Genomic DNA, 16,306 nt, shown 5'->3' with positions numbered 1-16,306 from the left:
GCTCATTTATTCAGAGACAGCCTGATTTATTCACGTGAATGTACACAGTGGCAGGCTGCTGCAGAGTGTTTGCTATAGGAAGCTGAGAGCCTACAGTTTAGACTCCAGCATGGACACAGAGAAAGCTTCTGGACACAATGGCCTTTTATGTGTTATATATATTATAAGGTATTAACAACAAAGATTGTAACAATATTCGTATTTCAGTTGGAGGAGGATGGACATAGATACCTAGGCAGTGCCTAGGTTGTCTCAGGTAACATGAATACATCAAACCACCCACAATGCACCTTGGCATTTCTCTATCTAAATGATGCCTATCACTTAAGCCCACTAACACTGGCTCGGCTCCCAGTTATCCAAAAGCACCACAAGGCCTCTGGGAAATGTAATACGGCTGCCTGGTTTTCTCTTTGGAGCTTCCGCTTGTCTAGATTTGCCTCCAGATTAGCAATTTGATTATGCTTCACAGGCTCGGCCAATAAAGATGATTCTGGTTCTGACAGCCTAGCGTTGGAGAGCAACGCCGTAGCTCTCTTAACGCCCGGGTTGACTCTTTTGTCCAAAGCGACTGACAACCATTCATACACACATTAACATAGACGGTGGTGTCAACCATACACGGCAAAAGCCAGCTCGTCGGGAGCAGTTAGGGTGAGGTGCCTTGCTCATGGACACATCAACACACAGCTAGGAGGAGCTGGGGATTGAACTAGCAACCTTCCGGTTACAAGTCAACCCGCTCTAACTCACTCCCTTTCTCCCTCCCTACCTACCTCCTTCACTCTCTCCCTCCCCACTACCTGATGAGCAGCTTGAGGCTGGAGCTGGGCTGGGTGGTCTGGGGGTCTCTCAGACTCCCAGGGGGCTCTGGGGAGCTGTCTCTTTGTCTCTGAGTCGCGGCATCCTCCACAGGCGGGCGGCTGAACCAGTGACCTATTAAACCGCAGGTACAGGGGAAGAAAGAGAGAGGGAGAGGGCGAGAGGAGAAGGAGTGTCAGGGATTAAACGGCTGCTTTGAAATCTGGCTCCCCATCATTACTTCAGTCGTCACTGGGACTTGTTTCTGGAACCGAGTCACTTTTAATCTTTAATCTCTGAAAAGGCTGGATCGAGATCCAATAGGGTTTTTCCCCTGCACTCTTGTTTCATTTTCGTCATCAGACTCTCTCTCTATTTTTTTTCTCTCTCTCTCTCTCCCTCCCTCTTCCCCGCTCTCTCTCTCCCTCTCCCTCTCTCTCTCTCCCCCCCCCCCTCTCTCACCCCCCCCTCTCTCTCCCTCCCTCCCTCTCTCTCGCTCTCTCTCTGTATCCCTGCTTCTCCCGCCCTCTGTCCCTCAAATGGAGCTCAGACTGGCGGTGTTGTGGAGCTGCCAAATAGCCACCATGACAGAGTGAGTCACTAAGGGGCGCTGGCAGCGGCCAGGCCCAGGTAATCCTCTTGGTCCTTAACCCAGTTAGCGCCGCGGTTCTGCTCATTCGGTGGCTCCCAGCAGCGGAAGACCCACTCAGGATTATCTGGTGACAGCCCTGGCGCCCAGACGTTTCTATCGGCTCTCCTGATGGACCAATCAAATGATGATTTATGGGGAATCGCGTCCGCATGAATTCATGTGTTGTTGTTTTCTGGGGTCTGGGCGGGGGGGGGAATGACATTGGACACTCATTGGGCATTTTTGTTCTAATATATTGCCCTTGACAACCGTTGTCATGGGCGGCGCTCCCATGCAAATGTGTTTCAGGTAAATAAAGAATAAGTTCATACATGAAAGTAACTCAACTAAACTAAAGTAATTTCATTTGTTATCTTAAAGATAGCATCAAACTAATTACCCGTCCACCACATCCCCACCCTCCTACACCTCCACCCTCCATCGACACCACCGCAGAACGGACACGTTCAACACACACTACAGACGCACCCCGAGGGACGTGGGTTACGTGAGAATGTTCGCACACATTAAAAAACGCCCCGTACCATTTTGCTCTTTCTCTCTCTGGCTCTGTTTTACGTCAAACCGTCAAACACACAGAACAGAACACATATGTGTCCACACACACACACACACACATATGAACACACACACACACACGCACACACACACACACACATATGTGAACCCACACACATACGCACACACATGTGTATATACACACACACAGACACAAGTGCGCGCACACACACACACACGCACGCACGCACACACACACACACACACACACGCACACACACACACAGCAGCCCAGGAGCGAGGACAGCTGCAGTTCCCTGACATGCATTAAACGCTACGAGCCCGGATCGGGAGAGCGTACACGTGGAGGCTCACGAGCGTGAAAAGATAATTACGTGGAAAAATGTCCTCTCTCCTCTTCCTCCTCCCTCTCCTATCTGGATGTACGCTAGTGTGCAAATCACCCCAGGACAGGCCACGATGCCTCGCACACACCAACGCTCAGAGCTGTCATAGGGTTGCTGGGGGGGGGGATCCGCGGGAGAGGGGCACTCATGAGGATCCAGAAGCCCACTCAGTGGGGTGCCACGGAGACAGGGAAGCCATCGCTGCCCTCACTGAGATCAAAGCAGGCATCCCCTTCGACCTACGGCCGACCTCGTCCGTCCGGCTTTGATGGTCACATAGTCGTTTGCAGACCGAAATAAATTATAAAATGAAGGGAAAAAATATGGAATTCCGAGTGTGTATCGCTACTGTAACACACAATATTTGAAGGGACAGGCTGTTCTGAAACTATTACCATATATTTTGCTAATTCTCTCGAGACATGAGCAATGTGATATTTGAAGGTTTGACTACACCGTCGGTGGGAGGAAGGCCAACTACACCCATTACAACAACGGCAGAATCCTGCTGGTGTAAAATAAGCTGCAGAGGGGCGACCCTGAACACCAAAGGCTGCTAATAAAGCCTCCAAACAGGATCTCAGGAACGACAGCGGAAGAGTAAAGCTGAGCTGTCACTTCCAGGAGTAAAAACAGCCCAGCCTGTCGGAGACAGCAGGCCCCGACCGGCTAAGCCTGCTCACTTATTTCATGCCCTGCGATGAGTGACATGAGATCTCTGTAAGCAAAGGGGATTGAAGCAATTCTAAATGAATTGGATTTAAATGGTACTGAACTGCGGGCAGGAATATAGAATATTAACAGCGGTATGGAGAAGGTCACATTGGTGGTACATACGTAGTTTTTCTTTTAATATCCACTGCCTAGGAGCTCAGGAGTAATTGCAGTAATTTGCAGTAATTTGACCGCAATTAAATTTCCCCCATCAGCCAATCCGTCAGCATTACAAGCAAATAGTAAGACAGCATAACCCCATGGTCTGATTTGGTAACACTTATTAATAAGAGTACATTGATTACCCATGAATTCACTTTATGTATTAATATGCATTAACTAACAATTAACTAACAGTTAATTAATTATTTACTTATAGTGTTTATGTTAAGTAATGGTGTTCATTTTAACTAGGGCAATGTTCTTCATTTTAATTTAGTATTAATGTAATCATAATTTGATAGGATAAGGGGTAAACCCTTATCGTAACCCTAACCCTTAGCCCTATGCTAATGCTAATAATAATACAATAATACTTAATACTGCATAAACTAAATGTAATTTATAGTAACAAGACCATAAGTTAACTGTCATTGACTGTTAATTGTTTGTTAATGGTTATGACTGCAATCACTAATGTTATGGTTAATTAACGTACCTTTATTGTAAGTGTTCCAATAAGATATTTTCTCTTCTTAAGGCTCTGCCTTCTCCTCTCAGCCCTGCTGGAGACATTGGTCCTGGTCGCGGATTAACCGCCGCTCCAGTATTTAGAGAGTAATGGTTCCCCGGGTATTTCACTAACTGTACTCTGGCAGCAGCGGTGCGGCGTTGAAAATGAGGTTAGCGTTAATAATTAACTCTCCTTCGGCCCCCAATGTGGTTTTGGGATTAGTATTTATGTGACGAGCCAACAGAGCAGATCAGCGCCATGCAACACTCATCACTATTTTAAGCACACGAGATCGCTGCTTTTTTGGTCATGAGAGAGAAAGCGTTTTCTTTACATTAACTGGGAGCGGTGGCGGTGAAGCTCAGCCCGGTTAAGGAATCAGTAAGGAGAATGCAGAGAGGAGTGAAGAACCGAGAACAGCAGAGACTGGCTGTCAGAGGCTCCTCTCTGGAGCCCCGGTAAAACGGTGGTGCTGCCAGGGTTCTAGGCCTACTAGGGTTCTGCTAGGGTTCTGTATAGGTTCTGCCAGGGTTCTAGCAGGGTTCTACCGGGGTTCTGCCGGTTTCTGCCTGAGTTTTGCTAGGGTTCTGCCTTGGTCCCGCTCAACTTCTGCCGTTCAGGGCGCCGGACGTGTTGTGGCTGACTTTTTCTTTCTCAACACCCAGAGATCACGCGGCTCTGGCTGAGCGTCTGGTGTTGTGGTTAGGGCAGAAACCGCGGGGCGGGGAGGGGAGACGGAGGAGGGCTGACACCTCCTGGTCCAGCTCTGGCTTCAGCCCCAGAGCCCCGAGGCAGCAGGGTTTAGCTCCCAGTCACTGGGCGGCCATCTCCAGGAGAGACACAGCACTGGTAGCTCACGCAGTACACACACTACAAACACTGCATGAGCACACACGCACGCAAACACACACGCACAGACACACTTGATACACTACACACACATAGACCACACACCGCACACACACACACACACACACACTAGATACACTACACACACATACACCACAAACACTACATACACTACAAACACACTCCACACTACACACTGGAACAAACACACACAGATTCACTCACCTACACCTACAAAAAAGATCAGTGTTAAAAATACATCTCGGATCTATAAATATATCCTTGGATTAACTCGCGTTTGCCACTCTTGCCTTTTTCTATCTCATGCATGCGTACTCTGCACACACACTAGACACACACAAACACACATCTCATGTAAATGTTGGTGTCACACTCCGTCCACTCCAATTACCGCGCTATTTATAGCACACGGTTGTACGCCCATACATGGACCTACATTACATCCAATCACTGCACACACTTTCCAATTAAGGTCCAGGACGTAAGTGGCAGACATGCCAGCAAGCACACACACACGCACACACATGCACATGATACAAACACACGTACACACACACACACTGACACACACACACACGCACACGATACTAACACACGTACACACACGCACACACACGCACACACACACACTGACACACACACACACACACACAAATAAACACAAACACACACACACGATAAACACCACATGACAAATATACACCCATTCTCACACACAATTGCACGTATATTCGAGTCATATGCACTATTTATTTTAACTTATACACAACTCACACAAAACAATACACACACACACACACACACACACACACACACAGGTCCACACGGCACTCACACGGCACATGCGGTACAATGCATGTACCGCATGCCTATATATATATACAATCATCATTACATGTATGCACTGGGAAAGAACTAATGCACTCTCAAACACACACACAGACACACACACAAGCCCACGCATGCGCATACACACATAGACACACACACACACACACACACATATGCGTGTGTGCACATGCGTTCAATCATGTACAGCATGTCCCTAGATAAAGACAGATACTCATACAGTTAAAGTAAAATAACAAGCACTGTGAAAGCACTAAGTATCACACACACACGCACACACGCACACACACACACACACACACACACACACACACACACACACCTGCTGTACTCCAGTGGTTCGCCGTGCAGCTTGTTAATTAGAGTTGGTTCTTCCTGAGCAGACTTGGCACATGTTGAGTTGAGGGCCTCTGAGGAGCTGAGTTTTACAACGTCATGAAGAGCTGTCGCTCCTTCACCAAACTCTACAGGACCTGTAGACACAATGCATCACAACACGGTGAACACTACAGTCATGGTGAACGTGCGTGTAAAAATGTGCTTTGGAATGAGTTATGCCCATCAATGTTGGCGTCTCACTTATAGTTACATTCACGTTTAGGGCGTTTGGCAGACGCTTTTATTCAAATTGTCTTACAACAGTTTAAACACACAGCCAACTCATCGGGAGCAGTTAGGTGTCTTGCTTGGGACACCTCGACACGCCGGGGATCGAACTAGCAACCTTCCGGTTACAAGTCGACACTTAACATCAGCCACTCATGACCCAAAGCTCAGGCGGTCCACTCGGTAGGGATTTTGAGGTAGCACTGAGCTCCTTTGAAACATAGGGTGTTGGTGAGTTTCAGTAATCGCACGCCTCCAAGATGAATCGATTTCAAATCAGTGGTTGACTGCAAATTGACTGCATTTGTATTTGCGCTGATCTCAGCTCTTCACTGCTCCCGGTGTACATCAGTAGGCCTGTAAGCTACAAATTGCAGTTCAATACAAATTACATTTATGCTCAACAAAGCGAAATCAAGACCAGGAGACCCAGGGAGGGCTTGGAGCTAATCGAGTTATTGATAAGCCTCTTTAACCTTCATCCTATCAATACAAGCTGATTGTATGTTGTCATACATACTTTTTCAATAAATAATGAAGTACAAAGGACTAATAATAACGATAATAACTAAGAAAATCGTGAACAAATAACCCAAAAATACTCACAATGTACATCCCTGCAATGAAAAGAAATAGAGATATACCTGTTAGTGTGCTAACATCTCCACGCTAACATGAACATGAGTTGTGTGTGTTCTGCAGAGATCTGCCTGTTAGCATGCTAACATGAACTTGTGTTGTGTTGTGTGTCCTGCAGAGATCTACCTGTTAGCATGCTAACAGGCTAACATTAACACGTGTGTTGTGTGTCCTTCAGAGATCTACCTGTTAGCATCCTAACATCTCCATGGTAATATGCTAACATGCTAACATCTCCATGCTAACATGAACACCTGTTGTGTCGTGTGTGTCCTGCAGAGATCTACCTGTTAGCGTGCTAACATGCTAACATTAACATGCGTTGTGTTGTGTGTGTCCTGCAGAGATCTGCCCGTTAGTGTGCTAACATGCTAACACGCTAAGGGAGCATATCTATGTTCCCCGGGTCCTATGTTCCCCGCTTTGTATGTGACCGGGGAACATAGGACCCTGTGAGCAAATCTTTTTTTCGTAGGATGGTAGGGGCAAGTACCGCCTTTTTCGCCTCTGATTCGCCTGTGATTGGTTAGAATGGCTCTCCTCCGATTGGTTGTGGTTAGGGTTAGGTTTAGGGTGAACCCTCACCCTAACCCTAACCATGAACCTGACCCTAACCCTTTGCACCCGGGGAACATAGGACCTGGGGAACATAGGGTTGACCCCCACGCTAACATGAACCCGTGTCGTGTTTGTGTGTCCTGCAGAGATCTGCCTGCTGACTCGCGGGCGGCGGACGGCCAGCGTGCGGGCGGACACCTACTGCCGGCTGTACTCCCTGTCGGTGGACCACTTCAACGAGGTGCTGGAGGAGTACCCCATGATGAGGAGGGCCTTCGAGACCGTGGCCCTGGACCGGCTAGACCGCATCGGTGAGGGCGGGGCGCACACACACACACACACACACACACACACACACACACACACACACACACACACAGAGGCACACACAGGCACATAAGCACACAGGAATGTAAGCACATAAACACAAACACATACAAACACGCACACAAGTACATTAACACACACACACACGCACGCATGCACAATAGCACGCACGCACACAAGCACATAAACACACATGCACGCACGCACACAAGCATAAAAAAACACACACACGCACACAAACACGCAGTCACAGAGGCACACAAGCACCTACGTACAAAGTACACGTTAACAGACACACGCACACAGACCGACACAGACAGAAAGACATAGCCACATATATTTTTTCCGTGTGTATTTCTTAAACATGTGTACTGTGTGTGTGTTTGTGTACGACTAGTGCGTCATGAGGCAAAGATTCCTCCCCTTACATAAGTGTTTATTATCTCATTATGTTTGGGATGTTTTTACTGCATTATGTAAGTGCACACACACGTGCACACACATGCACACACACACACCACACACAACACGGTTGTGCAGGGACTTTTTCTGGTTTGGGTTCAGTGTTGTCTTGGGCGACACTAGAGCGGGGCACAAATCGTAATAATACACACAGGCCAATAACCATCTGACATTCCAAACAATGCTGCTGGCTCCAAAATGAATCATTTCTACGTACCGCTGTTTAATGCATGTGAGTGTGTATTCTCAGTGTGTGCGTGTGTTTCAGCCTGTGTGTGTGTCTAAGTGTGTGTGTCTGAATGTGTGTGTCTCAGTGTGTGTGAGTGTGGGTGTCTCAATGCGCGTGTGTCTGTGTGTGCCTGTGTGTGTCTCAGCGTGTGTGTCTCAGCATGTGTCTGTCTGTGTATGTGTGTCACAGCCTGTGCATGTGTCTGTGTGCGTGTTCGAGAGGGGGTTATTTCTGATATCTAAAGGTTCCTCTGGATCTCTCTATGCGTCTCTCCTCCCTCATCATCAGTATACAGAGTGCTGGGTGCGTGGCTCTACTCCGATGTACCGTTGGTATTCTGGCTCCGTGTCCCTCCGCGTCGTGCTCACTAGCCCGGGATCCATCATCACTCAGACGTATTCTCACGCCCGCTTTATGCACGCCTATGTTTAGAATGGCAGAAGAAGGAGAAATGGCTCACGGGGGGTAGCGTGTTTGTGTGTGTGTGTGTGTGTTTGTGTGTGTTTGCGTCTGTGTGTTTGTTTGTGTGTGTGTGTGTGTGTGTTTGTGTGTCTGTGTGTGTGTGTGTGTTTGTATTTGTGTGCCCTTGTATAAAATGGCTGCTTTAGAACATAGCGCGGGGTGATAGGGATGTGTTCCCTCAGACACTTTTGTTACGCACACACACCGTCCCTGGGGGTCCCTCTGCCGCTCACGGTCTCTTTGTGTGTGTGAAAGACCTCATAAAGAACCCATATGCTACATTATCGCTGCCATGGTGCACTGGTCCCCATCTGCATCGGGGCATGCAGGCTATAGAGGGGCTTTGACGGCCACGCCCCCCCCCCCCCCCCCCCCCTCCCCCCTGCATGGTCTCCACCAATCCCCTGCCACAGACTTGAGGGATGAGGAGATTAATCAGGGCATCTTTTAATTTACAGTAGCTGACAATTTCACGCTTTTGTTAGCACAATATGGGCAGAAACCTGCTATAAGAAACCATTCCTGCTAGCACTCCTGTTCCACTGTACCTCATGGAACAGGGAGGCTAACAGACATAATGTCTTCTATGCTACTTCAGGAGGTAGAGCGAGTTGGCTGGTAACCGTAAGGTTGCTAGTTCAAGGTGTCCCTGAGCAAGACACCTCACCCTAACCTCCTCGTTCCACTGTAACCGGTGGAACAGGGAGGCTAGCAGAACGTGAACGCCTGCTAGGCTCCATCTGATGGATCAGTGGACCAGTTTTCTCACACTGCCTGATAGTGACGCAACTCTTGCCCAAGGTCGGTTTGACCTTGCGTCGGCGTCCATGTTAACGATTATTATGTTCAGGAACGAAATTTAGGATAATTTTCCGCCTTTGAAAAAGTGAATGAGCCTTTTGCCCTACATACATATTTCCTTTTCTTCTTTATTTTTGGAAGTAGTATGCTAATAAAGCAACACCCTTAGAGAGAACACTGTCACATGGGGGCGATGGGCTCGCTTGGCTAACGGAGGCAGACACTAGATAATATATATATATAAATATATACTGTTATATTCAGGGGCTGCGGGCTCATTCTCTCAGAGGTGATAAAACCCGGGATTCCTAGAAACCCCGGACCATATGTTACAAAGGTATGTATTGTAATGGCCGCCCCCGCTGTCTGGCACTTCACCGTGAGAGCTCTTCAAACACACACACACACACACACACACACACACACACACACACACACACACACACACACACACACACACACACACACACACACACACACACACACACACACACACACACACACACACACACACACACACACACACACACCATAGGCTATCAGCCCATTACATATCCAGCGCTTTTGTCCTCATTGCAGCTAATCTCCCACCAATTTTTTCCCTTCTCACTGTCTCTCTATTCCTCTCTCTCTCTCTCTCTCTCTCTCTCTCTCTCTCTCTCTCTCTCTCTCTCTCTCTCTCTCTCTCTCTCTCTCGCTTTCTCTCTATATATATATGTATAGATTCCTCTCTATCTCTCTATTTCTTTAGTCCTCTCTCTCTCTAATCCTCTCTCTGACTATTCCTCTTTCTCTCTTTCTATCCTCTCTCTCTCTCTCTCTCTCTCTCTCTCTCTCTCTCTCTCTCTCTCTCTCTCTCCATCTATTCCTCTCTCTTCCTCTCTCAAGTTCTAGGTGTTATTTCCATTGAATCTTTACCAAAGCCTGTGTCAGGACTTTTGAATATAATACACAGTCCATAATTCGGATAGATTTCCAGGTTTTGTACCCATTGATTTATCTACATTGATTAAACTTTTCTCTCTCTTTCTGTTTGTTCTGTCTTTGTTTTTCCATGTGTTTGGCTTGGTGTGTGTATGTATGTGTGTATGTCTGTCTGCGTGTGTGTGTGTGTGAGTGTGTGTGTGTGTGTGTGTGTGTGTGTGTGTATACATGTATATGTATGTGTGTGTGTGTGTGTGTACGTACGTATGTACGTGTTCTCCTCACCGCAGGCAAGAAGAACTCCATCCTGCAGCACAAGGTGCAGCACGACCTGAGCTCGGGCGCCATGAACTACCAGGAGAGCGAGATCATCCAGCAGATCGTGCAGCACGACCGGGACATGGCCACCTGCGCCCACCTGCTGCAGAGCCTCCCGCCCCAGCCACCGCCGTCGCCCCCCCCGGTCATCTGGGCGCCCCTCATCCAGGCGCCTCTCCGGGCCGCCGCCGCCACCACCTCCGTGGCCATCGCCATGACGCACCACCCCCACTTCCCCCCGACGGTCTTCAGGCCCCCGGTGTCCCTCCTGGGCCCCCTCAAAGACCCCCCCTGTCGGCTGAAGACGTTCCGCGCGTCGGCGACCTCTTCCACCGCGCCCGGGTCGGCCGGCGACTCCCCCGCGGGGACTCCCTCAAAGCTGCCCGGGGGGGCCGACATGCCGCTGCTCGCCGCCTTCCGAGCCCACCCCATCGCCTCCGGGTCCGGGGCGGGGGGCGGCTCCAGCCAGCAGGCCTTCGCCGGTGGTGGTCCTCGTGGGACTGGCTGTACTGGGGGCAGGGGTCCGGGTCCCGGGGCCAAGGCGGGCTCCGGTGGGGCCGGGGCGTCGGCGTTCCCCTTCGGACCCCCCCGCTCCTCCTCCGGTTCCCCGACCTCTAGCCTGGCCCAGCTGCACCATCCGCCCCCCCAGCACCACCTGCCGCTCCGCTCCCGCACCCCCCCCCTGTCCACCCTCTTCCACCAGGGGGCGATGGGCGGCAGCACGGGGTCGGGGCTGGGCGGGGGGGCGGGCGGGGCCTGCGGTGGAGCTAGTGGCTGGTGCTCGGGGGGCGGGGGCGGAGGTTCTGCCGAAGGGTCGGTCAGCATTGAGATCGAGATAGAACCGGCCCTGGCGACGGAGGACTTCGGCGGCCGTTTTGAGGGGGCCACCGGCGGCCATTTTGCAATGGGTGGAGCTACCGGGGAATCGGTGGGAGGGGCTAGTGGAGGCTTGATGACCGGAGCCGCTAGGGGAACAACTATGGGATCGATGGGCGGCGCTTTTGGGGAATTGATAGCAACGCCGGATGGATTTAAAGGCGGGACTATAATGGGCGGGTCTTCAGGAGGCGCCTCGGGAGGAAGTGCTGAAAGGCATAAACGGGGTTCAATAGGAGGTGCTTATACAGGAGGGGGGGCATCCGGGCACATAGGGGGGACGTCAGGGGGGATGGCAGCCGGAGCGTTAGGCTCTCCCGGCTGTCAGAGTAACATCAGTCCCATCTCCACCGGATCGACCAGCTCCACGCCCGGCCAGCTCACCAAGCTCTCTCAGGTGGGGTCGCTGCAGCAGCTCTCCGCGGGAGGTCGGACTTCTGGCGGACTGAACCTCTTCCACTCCCCTCCGCAAGGATCCCCGTCCTCCGGTAAGGGCCAGCCCGTCCAGCAGCAGCCCCCGGAGGGCTCCCCGTCGTCGTCGTCGTCGTCCGCGGGCCTCGTCAGCCTGGCCGTCCTGCGGTCCGCCCTGCTGCCCCGCCAGCTGTCCCTGGAGAGGTCCGCTCTGGCCTCCCTGGCCCAGTACGGCTCGGCCAACGCCTCGCCCTGTCTGACGCCGCTGGCCCCCAGTCCCACCGTCCAGAGCCCAGTGGCCGGTCGGACGTTCCACTACAGCGTCCCCTCCAGCGCCGCCGGCTCCCGGAACTCGCTGCTCATGCCCCAGTCCTCCCTCCCGTCCCAGACGCACACGGGGCCGGGGAGGGAGTCCTCGACGACGGGCCGCTTCTCGGAGGACCTCAGACTCTTGTCCTGCTCCCGCACGTCCCTGCCCGAGGAGGTGGCTCAGGCCCTGGGACACCCGCTGCCCCGCAGTAGCATCCAGCTGGACGCGGGCTACTACCCGTCGCCCTTCTCCTCGCCCACCCTCGTGCCAAAGCCCCGCAGCCCGATCCCGGGGCACGTAACTCCTCCCTTCCAGATGTCCCCAGGCACCCCGCACCAGACTCTGGCGCCGTCGTCCTCGTTGGGCCCCGGACAGGCCCCCTCCCGGAGGGGCTCGGAGCTGGAACCTCCGCAGACTGTGCGCTCCAAACTCCCGTCCAACTTGTGAGGTTGGATCACACCCTCCTGCTCTCCTCCTGAGGACTGACTCAGCGACGGGGCGTCTCTCTGCGCTGTTTGTTACTCGCTCTAGATCCAGCCTTTGCTGCTGTGTTCCATCTCCTTTTGTTCCTCCCCTGAGATTTCACTTGACTGTGATATAAGATTACTGACTCTTTTTCGGGTGTTTCAGAGCTCCTTGTTTTGCGTTATGCTTCACTTTTCCTTTTTTTAAATCTTTCACTCGATAGATATATTTCAATATATATGTTTAGCAAAGAGACTAGGGGGGTGTGCAATTGAATCTCTTTCCTTTATTTCTATGACTATGCCAAATTCATCTGCTGAGGTTTAGGCAATGCTTCGTTGAACACAATAATACATTTTTCTGCGGGAACCTATGCACTAATACCTGCATGTATAGAGGCTTTTTGTGTCCCAAGAAAAAATACAACCCTAAACTTTTTAGCTCAAAAGACACGCTTCAATACTAGCAGGCTCTTTTACCTACCTATGTAGGATGACATATTGTCCATCCTCAAGCGTATCTATTAGATTGTACTATTTATCCTCTGTGTGACCTTTGCAAAACCTACTTGGTGTTGGAGATGAGATTTTAGGGAACCAAAAGAGACTTTTCCTATGTGGTAATCAATTTGCCTTTTCTTGGCTTGTATGTCCATGTTTTTATACCACTGTAGTAAAACTGTAACCTGGAGGGTTTGTTTTGAAAAAAAATGGCCTAAGTCCTCGTCGATATTGAGACACACCAACGCGTTAACGGCTGGCTTATCCTTAACTACGTCCTTACAAGCTCACTTTGTCTTCCAAGTTAAAGCCGCAAAAAACTAAAAAAGGAAAGTGCTGTTGTATGTGAGGAAGAGGGTGATGCTTGCAGTGTGATACTGATCTCTCTATGGGTGTGAGGGGGGCAGAAAATATCTCTGTTTCTGACAGTGTGCGTGCGCCCGGTGATGCTCGCCAGCAGAAGTGTGTGAGAGTGTGACCATGTTGGCGCAGCCTGATGCAAGACAGCATCCTGCCCAGAGTGATCAAAAGAAGTTCTTGGTTCAACAAATACTAGTACTTCCACACACCCCAGCTTGTGTGTGGTCATCTATTTGCCAGACATAAAATCCATACATCTTAAGATACAATCTTTGAAACGAATGGTATCCACAGAATTTGTTCTGTAAATGGTCGGAAAACAAAAATAACTCTCCCCATTTACTGCATAGCATACTCATTATAACAGCTCTTTCAAGGGCAGGGATACATCAACCCAACTGAATGCCACTGGAACGTATGGGAGCTCGGGAATGCAGAATGTATGCAACACGTCTATGGCTGCAAGACTATCAGGGGCAGGGAGGCGCACTTCATGAAGACCGATGGTCAGCCAGGCTTTCTGACCAGGCTTGGTTGCTGCACCATTAGAAACAACACTTACACAAATCGTGTAACCAGGCCTTCTGCTGTAATTCACGACATTCAAACAACTGCAAATAACGACGGGTAAACAGCTCAAAACATTTCTACATTATAATTGCCAGCACAGGTTTTCACACCCTCTCAAGGTGACTGGCGACGACAAGGCAACGATGAATCATCGAACCGAGCGCCTCCCCAGCCAAACGTGAGCATTAGTGAAATAAGCTCTCTTTAGGTACTTGGGCCCCGGGGAGCGAGAGCCTGGCACGGGGGAGCATCTGTACTTAGCAGCGGTGTGCCTGGGAGAGACCCGGGTCCCGCTCACCCAGCTGGGGCCCTACCTCAGACACAGAGACACAGCCCTCAGCGGCGGCGGCCTAATTGAAGCAGACAAGCCTGGACCTCCCAGACCCACACAGGTCACCGCGGCCCGGCTCGGCAGAGGTGTGCCGGGGACGCTCTCCGTCCTCATTAGGGTCTCCGTCACACCCCCGTAGCGACAAGCATGCACGGTCGCACCCACGCAAACATCGCGAATATGTGTCTCTTAAGCAAAAAAACAAACACGTGCACGGTGGATGCCCTCCTAAGGAAACAGGATCATTGGTGTCATCCCCCAGCCATCCGAGGGGTCTTTTCTCAACGACACATTCCCCTTGATTGAAAACGTGGTCTTGAAACTGCGAGCGATCGATGGCACCGCGACACGGCATTGCTGCTGCGTCTCTATTTAGGTACGTCAGGGGAAATATTAAAGAGGGGTCGTTTGTTATCGTCGTTTGTTTTGATTGAAGTGGAGATTGCGTATTTGTTTGCGTTCATCTGTTCATGTTTTTATTTATCATAGATACGTTTTATATTACCGAGGCGATTATCATTCTATATAGGCAAACATCCAAAGCCCTTTTTTAAAGCCATTCATCCGTAGAAGAATTTGACAAAAGCAGCCTGAGCTTGAATGGGAGAGAGACAGGTAAAAGGATCTCAAAGTGAGACAGAGGAGCAACATCTGCATAAGGCCAGATGCTCAGCGAAGGAACAGCAATGGGTCAGTGCCTTGGTTAAGGGCATTTTATTAGTCTTATTTTTATTTTCTTCAAATCCGGTAGAGCATTGTCAGGGCTTTCCATCCAGGTGTATATACATTGGTTCAAAACATATGCAAGCAATGGTTTTATACAAGTATTCCTTTACTGAGGAGACACTAACGTGCAAAAAACACATTACATTATAAACCCACTACACATCCCCTATTCATACCCAACTCTCCGTCTGTCGCTGTCTCTCTGTCCGTCTCTGTCTGTCTCTGTCTGTCTCTCTCTCTCTCTCTCCGTCTCGGTCTCTGCCTCTCTCTCGCTCTCTGTCGGTGTCTCTGTCTCTGTCTTTCTCTGTCTGTCTCTTTCTCTCTCTCTCTCTGTCTCTCTGTCTCCCCCTCATGCCGTTTTCCATTCCCTTCCTTGTAAGCTTGCTGGTTGTCAGCCTTGTTGTCGTCATCTCTGCTGAAGCTCAGCTCGCCCTTGAGAGCCTCTCCAATATGCATGTCCTTGTGCCCGTTGCGTGTGACACGTGGCTCTGCACCGTGGAACGCCGTCTCAAAGGAAGTGGGGGGGTGGAAGGTGGTGATGGTGGTGGTGGTGGTATCGGTGGTGATGGTGGTGATGGTGGGGGCGGGGTTGGAAGGTGGTGGAGGTGGTGGTGATGATGGTGATGGTGATGGTGGTCGTCGACGGGGGTCCCAGTGCAAGGGTCCCAGTATGGGGGTCCCGGTATGGGGGTCCCAGTACGGGGGTCCCAGTACGGGGTCCCGGTATGGGGGTCTCGGTACAGGGGTCTCGGTGGAGGACCCCCCGCCCCCCGATAGCATGACCTTATTCAGTCCCAGGGGGCTTTTCAGGGTAGAGCAGACAGCAGCGGCTCCGAGGAAGAGGCTGTAAATGTGAAGAGACGTTGATGCATTGAGCGAATGATCTGATTGGACACAGAGTCGAGAGGGGACGTCAAGCAGGTGGGCCGCCCCTCCGGTACTCATATGAGGGGACTCTGAAGGGAGG

At 50.7% G+C, this 16,306-nt stretch overlaps 1 protein-coding gene across 1 annotated transcript in view; it reads left to right on the top strand.

Annotated features, from left to right (window-relative positions):
• Positions 1–14,752, top strand: part of hcn4 (hyperpolarization activated cyclic nucleotide-gated potassium channel 4) — a gene marked incomplete at both ends in the record, with an annotated part of 72,295 nt that extends 57,543 nt beyond the window's left edge. Inside the window, 3 exons of the mRNA XM_079736467.1 lie at positions 7,414–7,578; positions 10,763–12,830; positions 14,491–14,752. Coding sequence (XP_079592593.1) covers positions 7,414–7,578; positions 10,763–12,830; positions 14,491–14,752 — 2,495 coding nt within the window. The remainder of the gene's footprint in view (positions 1–7,413; positions 7,579–10,762; positions 12,831–14,490) is intronic.
• Between the last annotated feature and the right edge of the window lie 1,554 nt (positions 14,753–16,306).

Source organism: Pollachius pollachius, assembly GCF_949987615.1.
Source record: "Pollachius pollachius genome assembly, chromosome: 5".
Lineage (NCBI taxonomy): Eukaryota > Metazoa > Chordata > Actinopteri > Gadiformes > Gadidae > Pollachius > Pollachius pollachius.
Note: the sequence above shows the minus strand (reverse complement) of the source record. Positions and strands in the feature narration are given on the sequence as shown.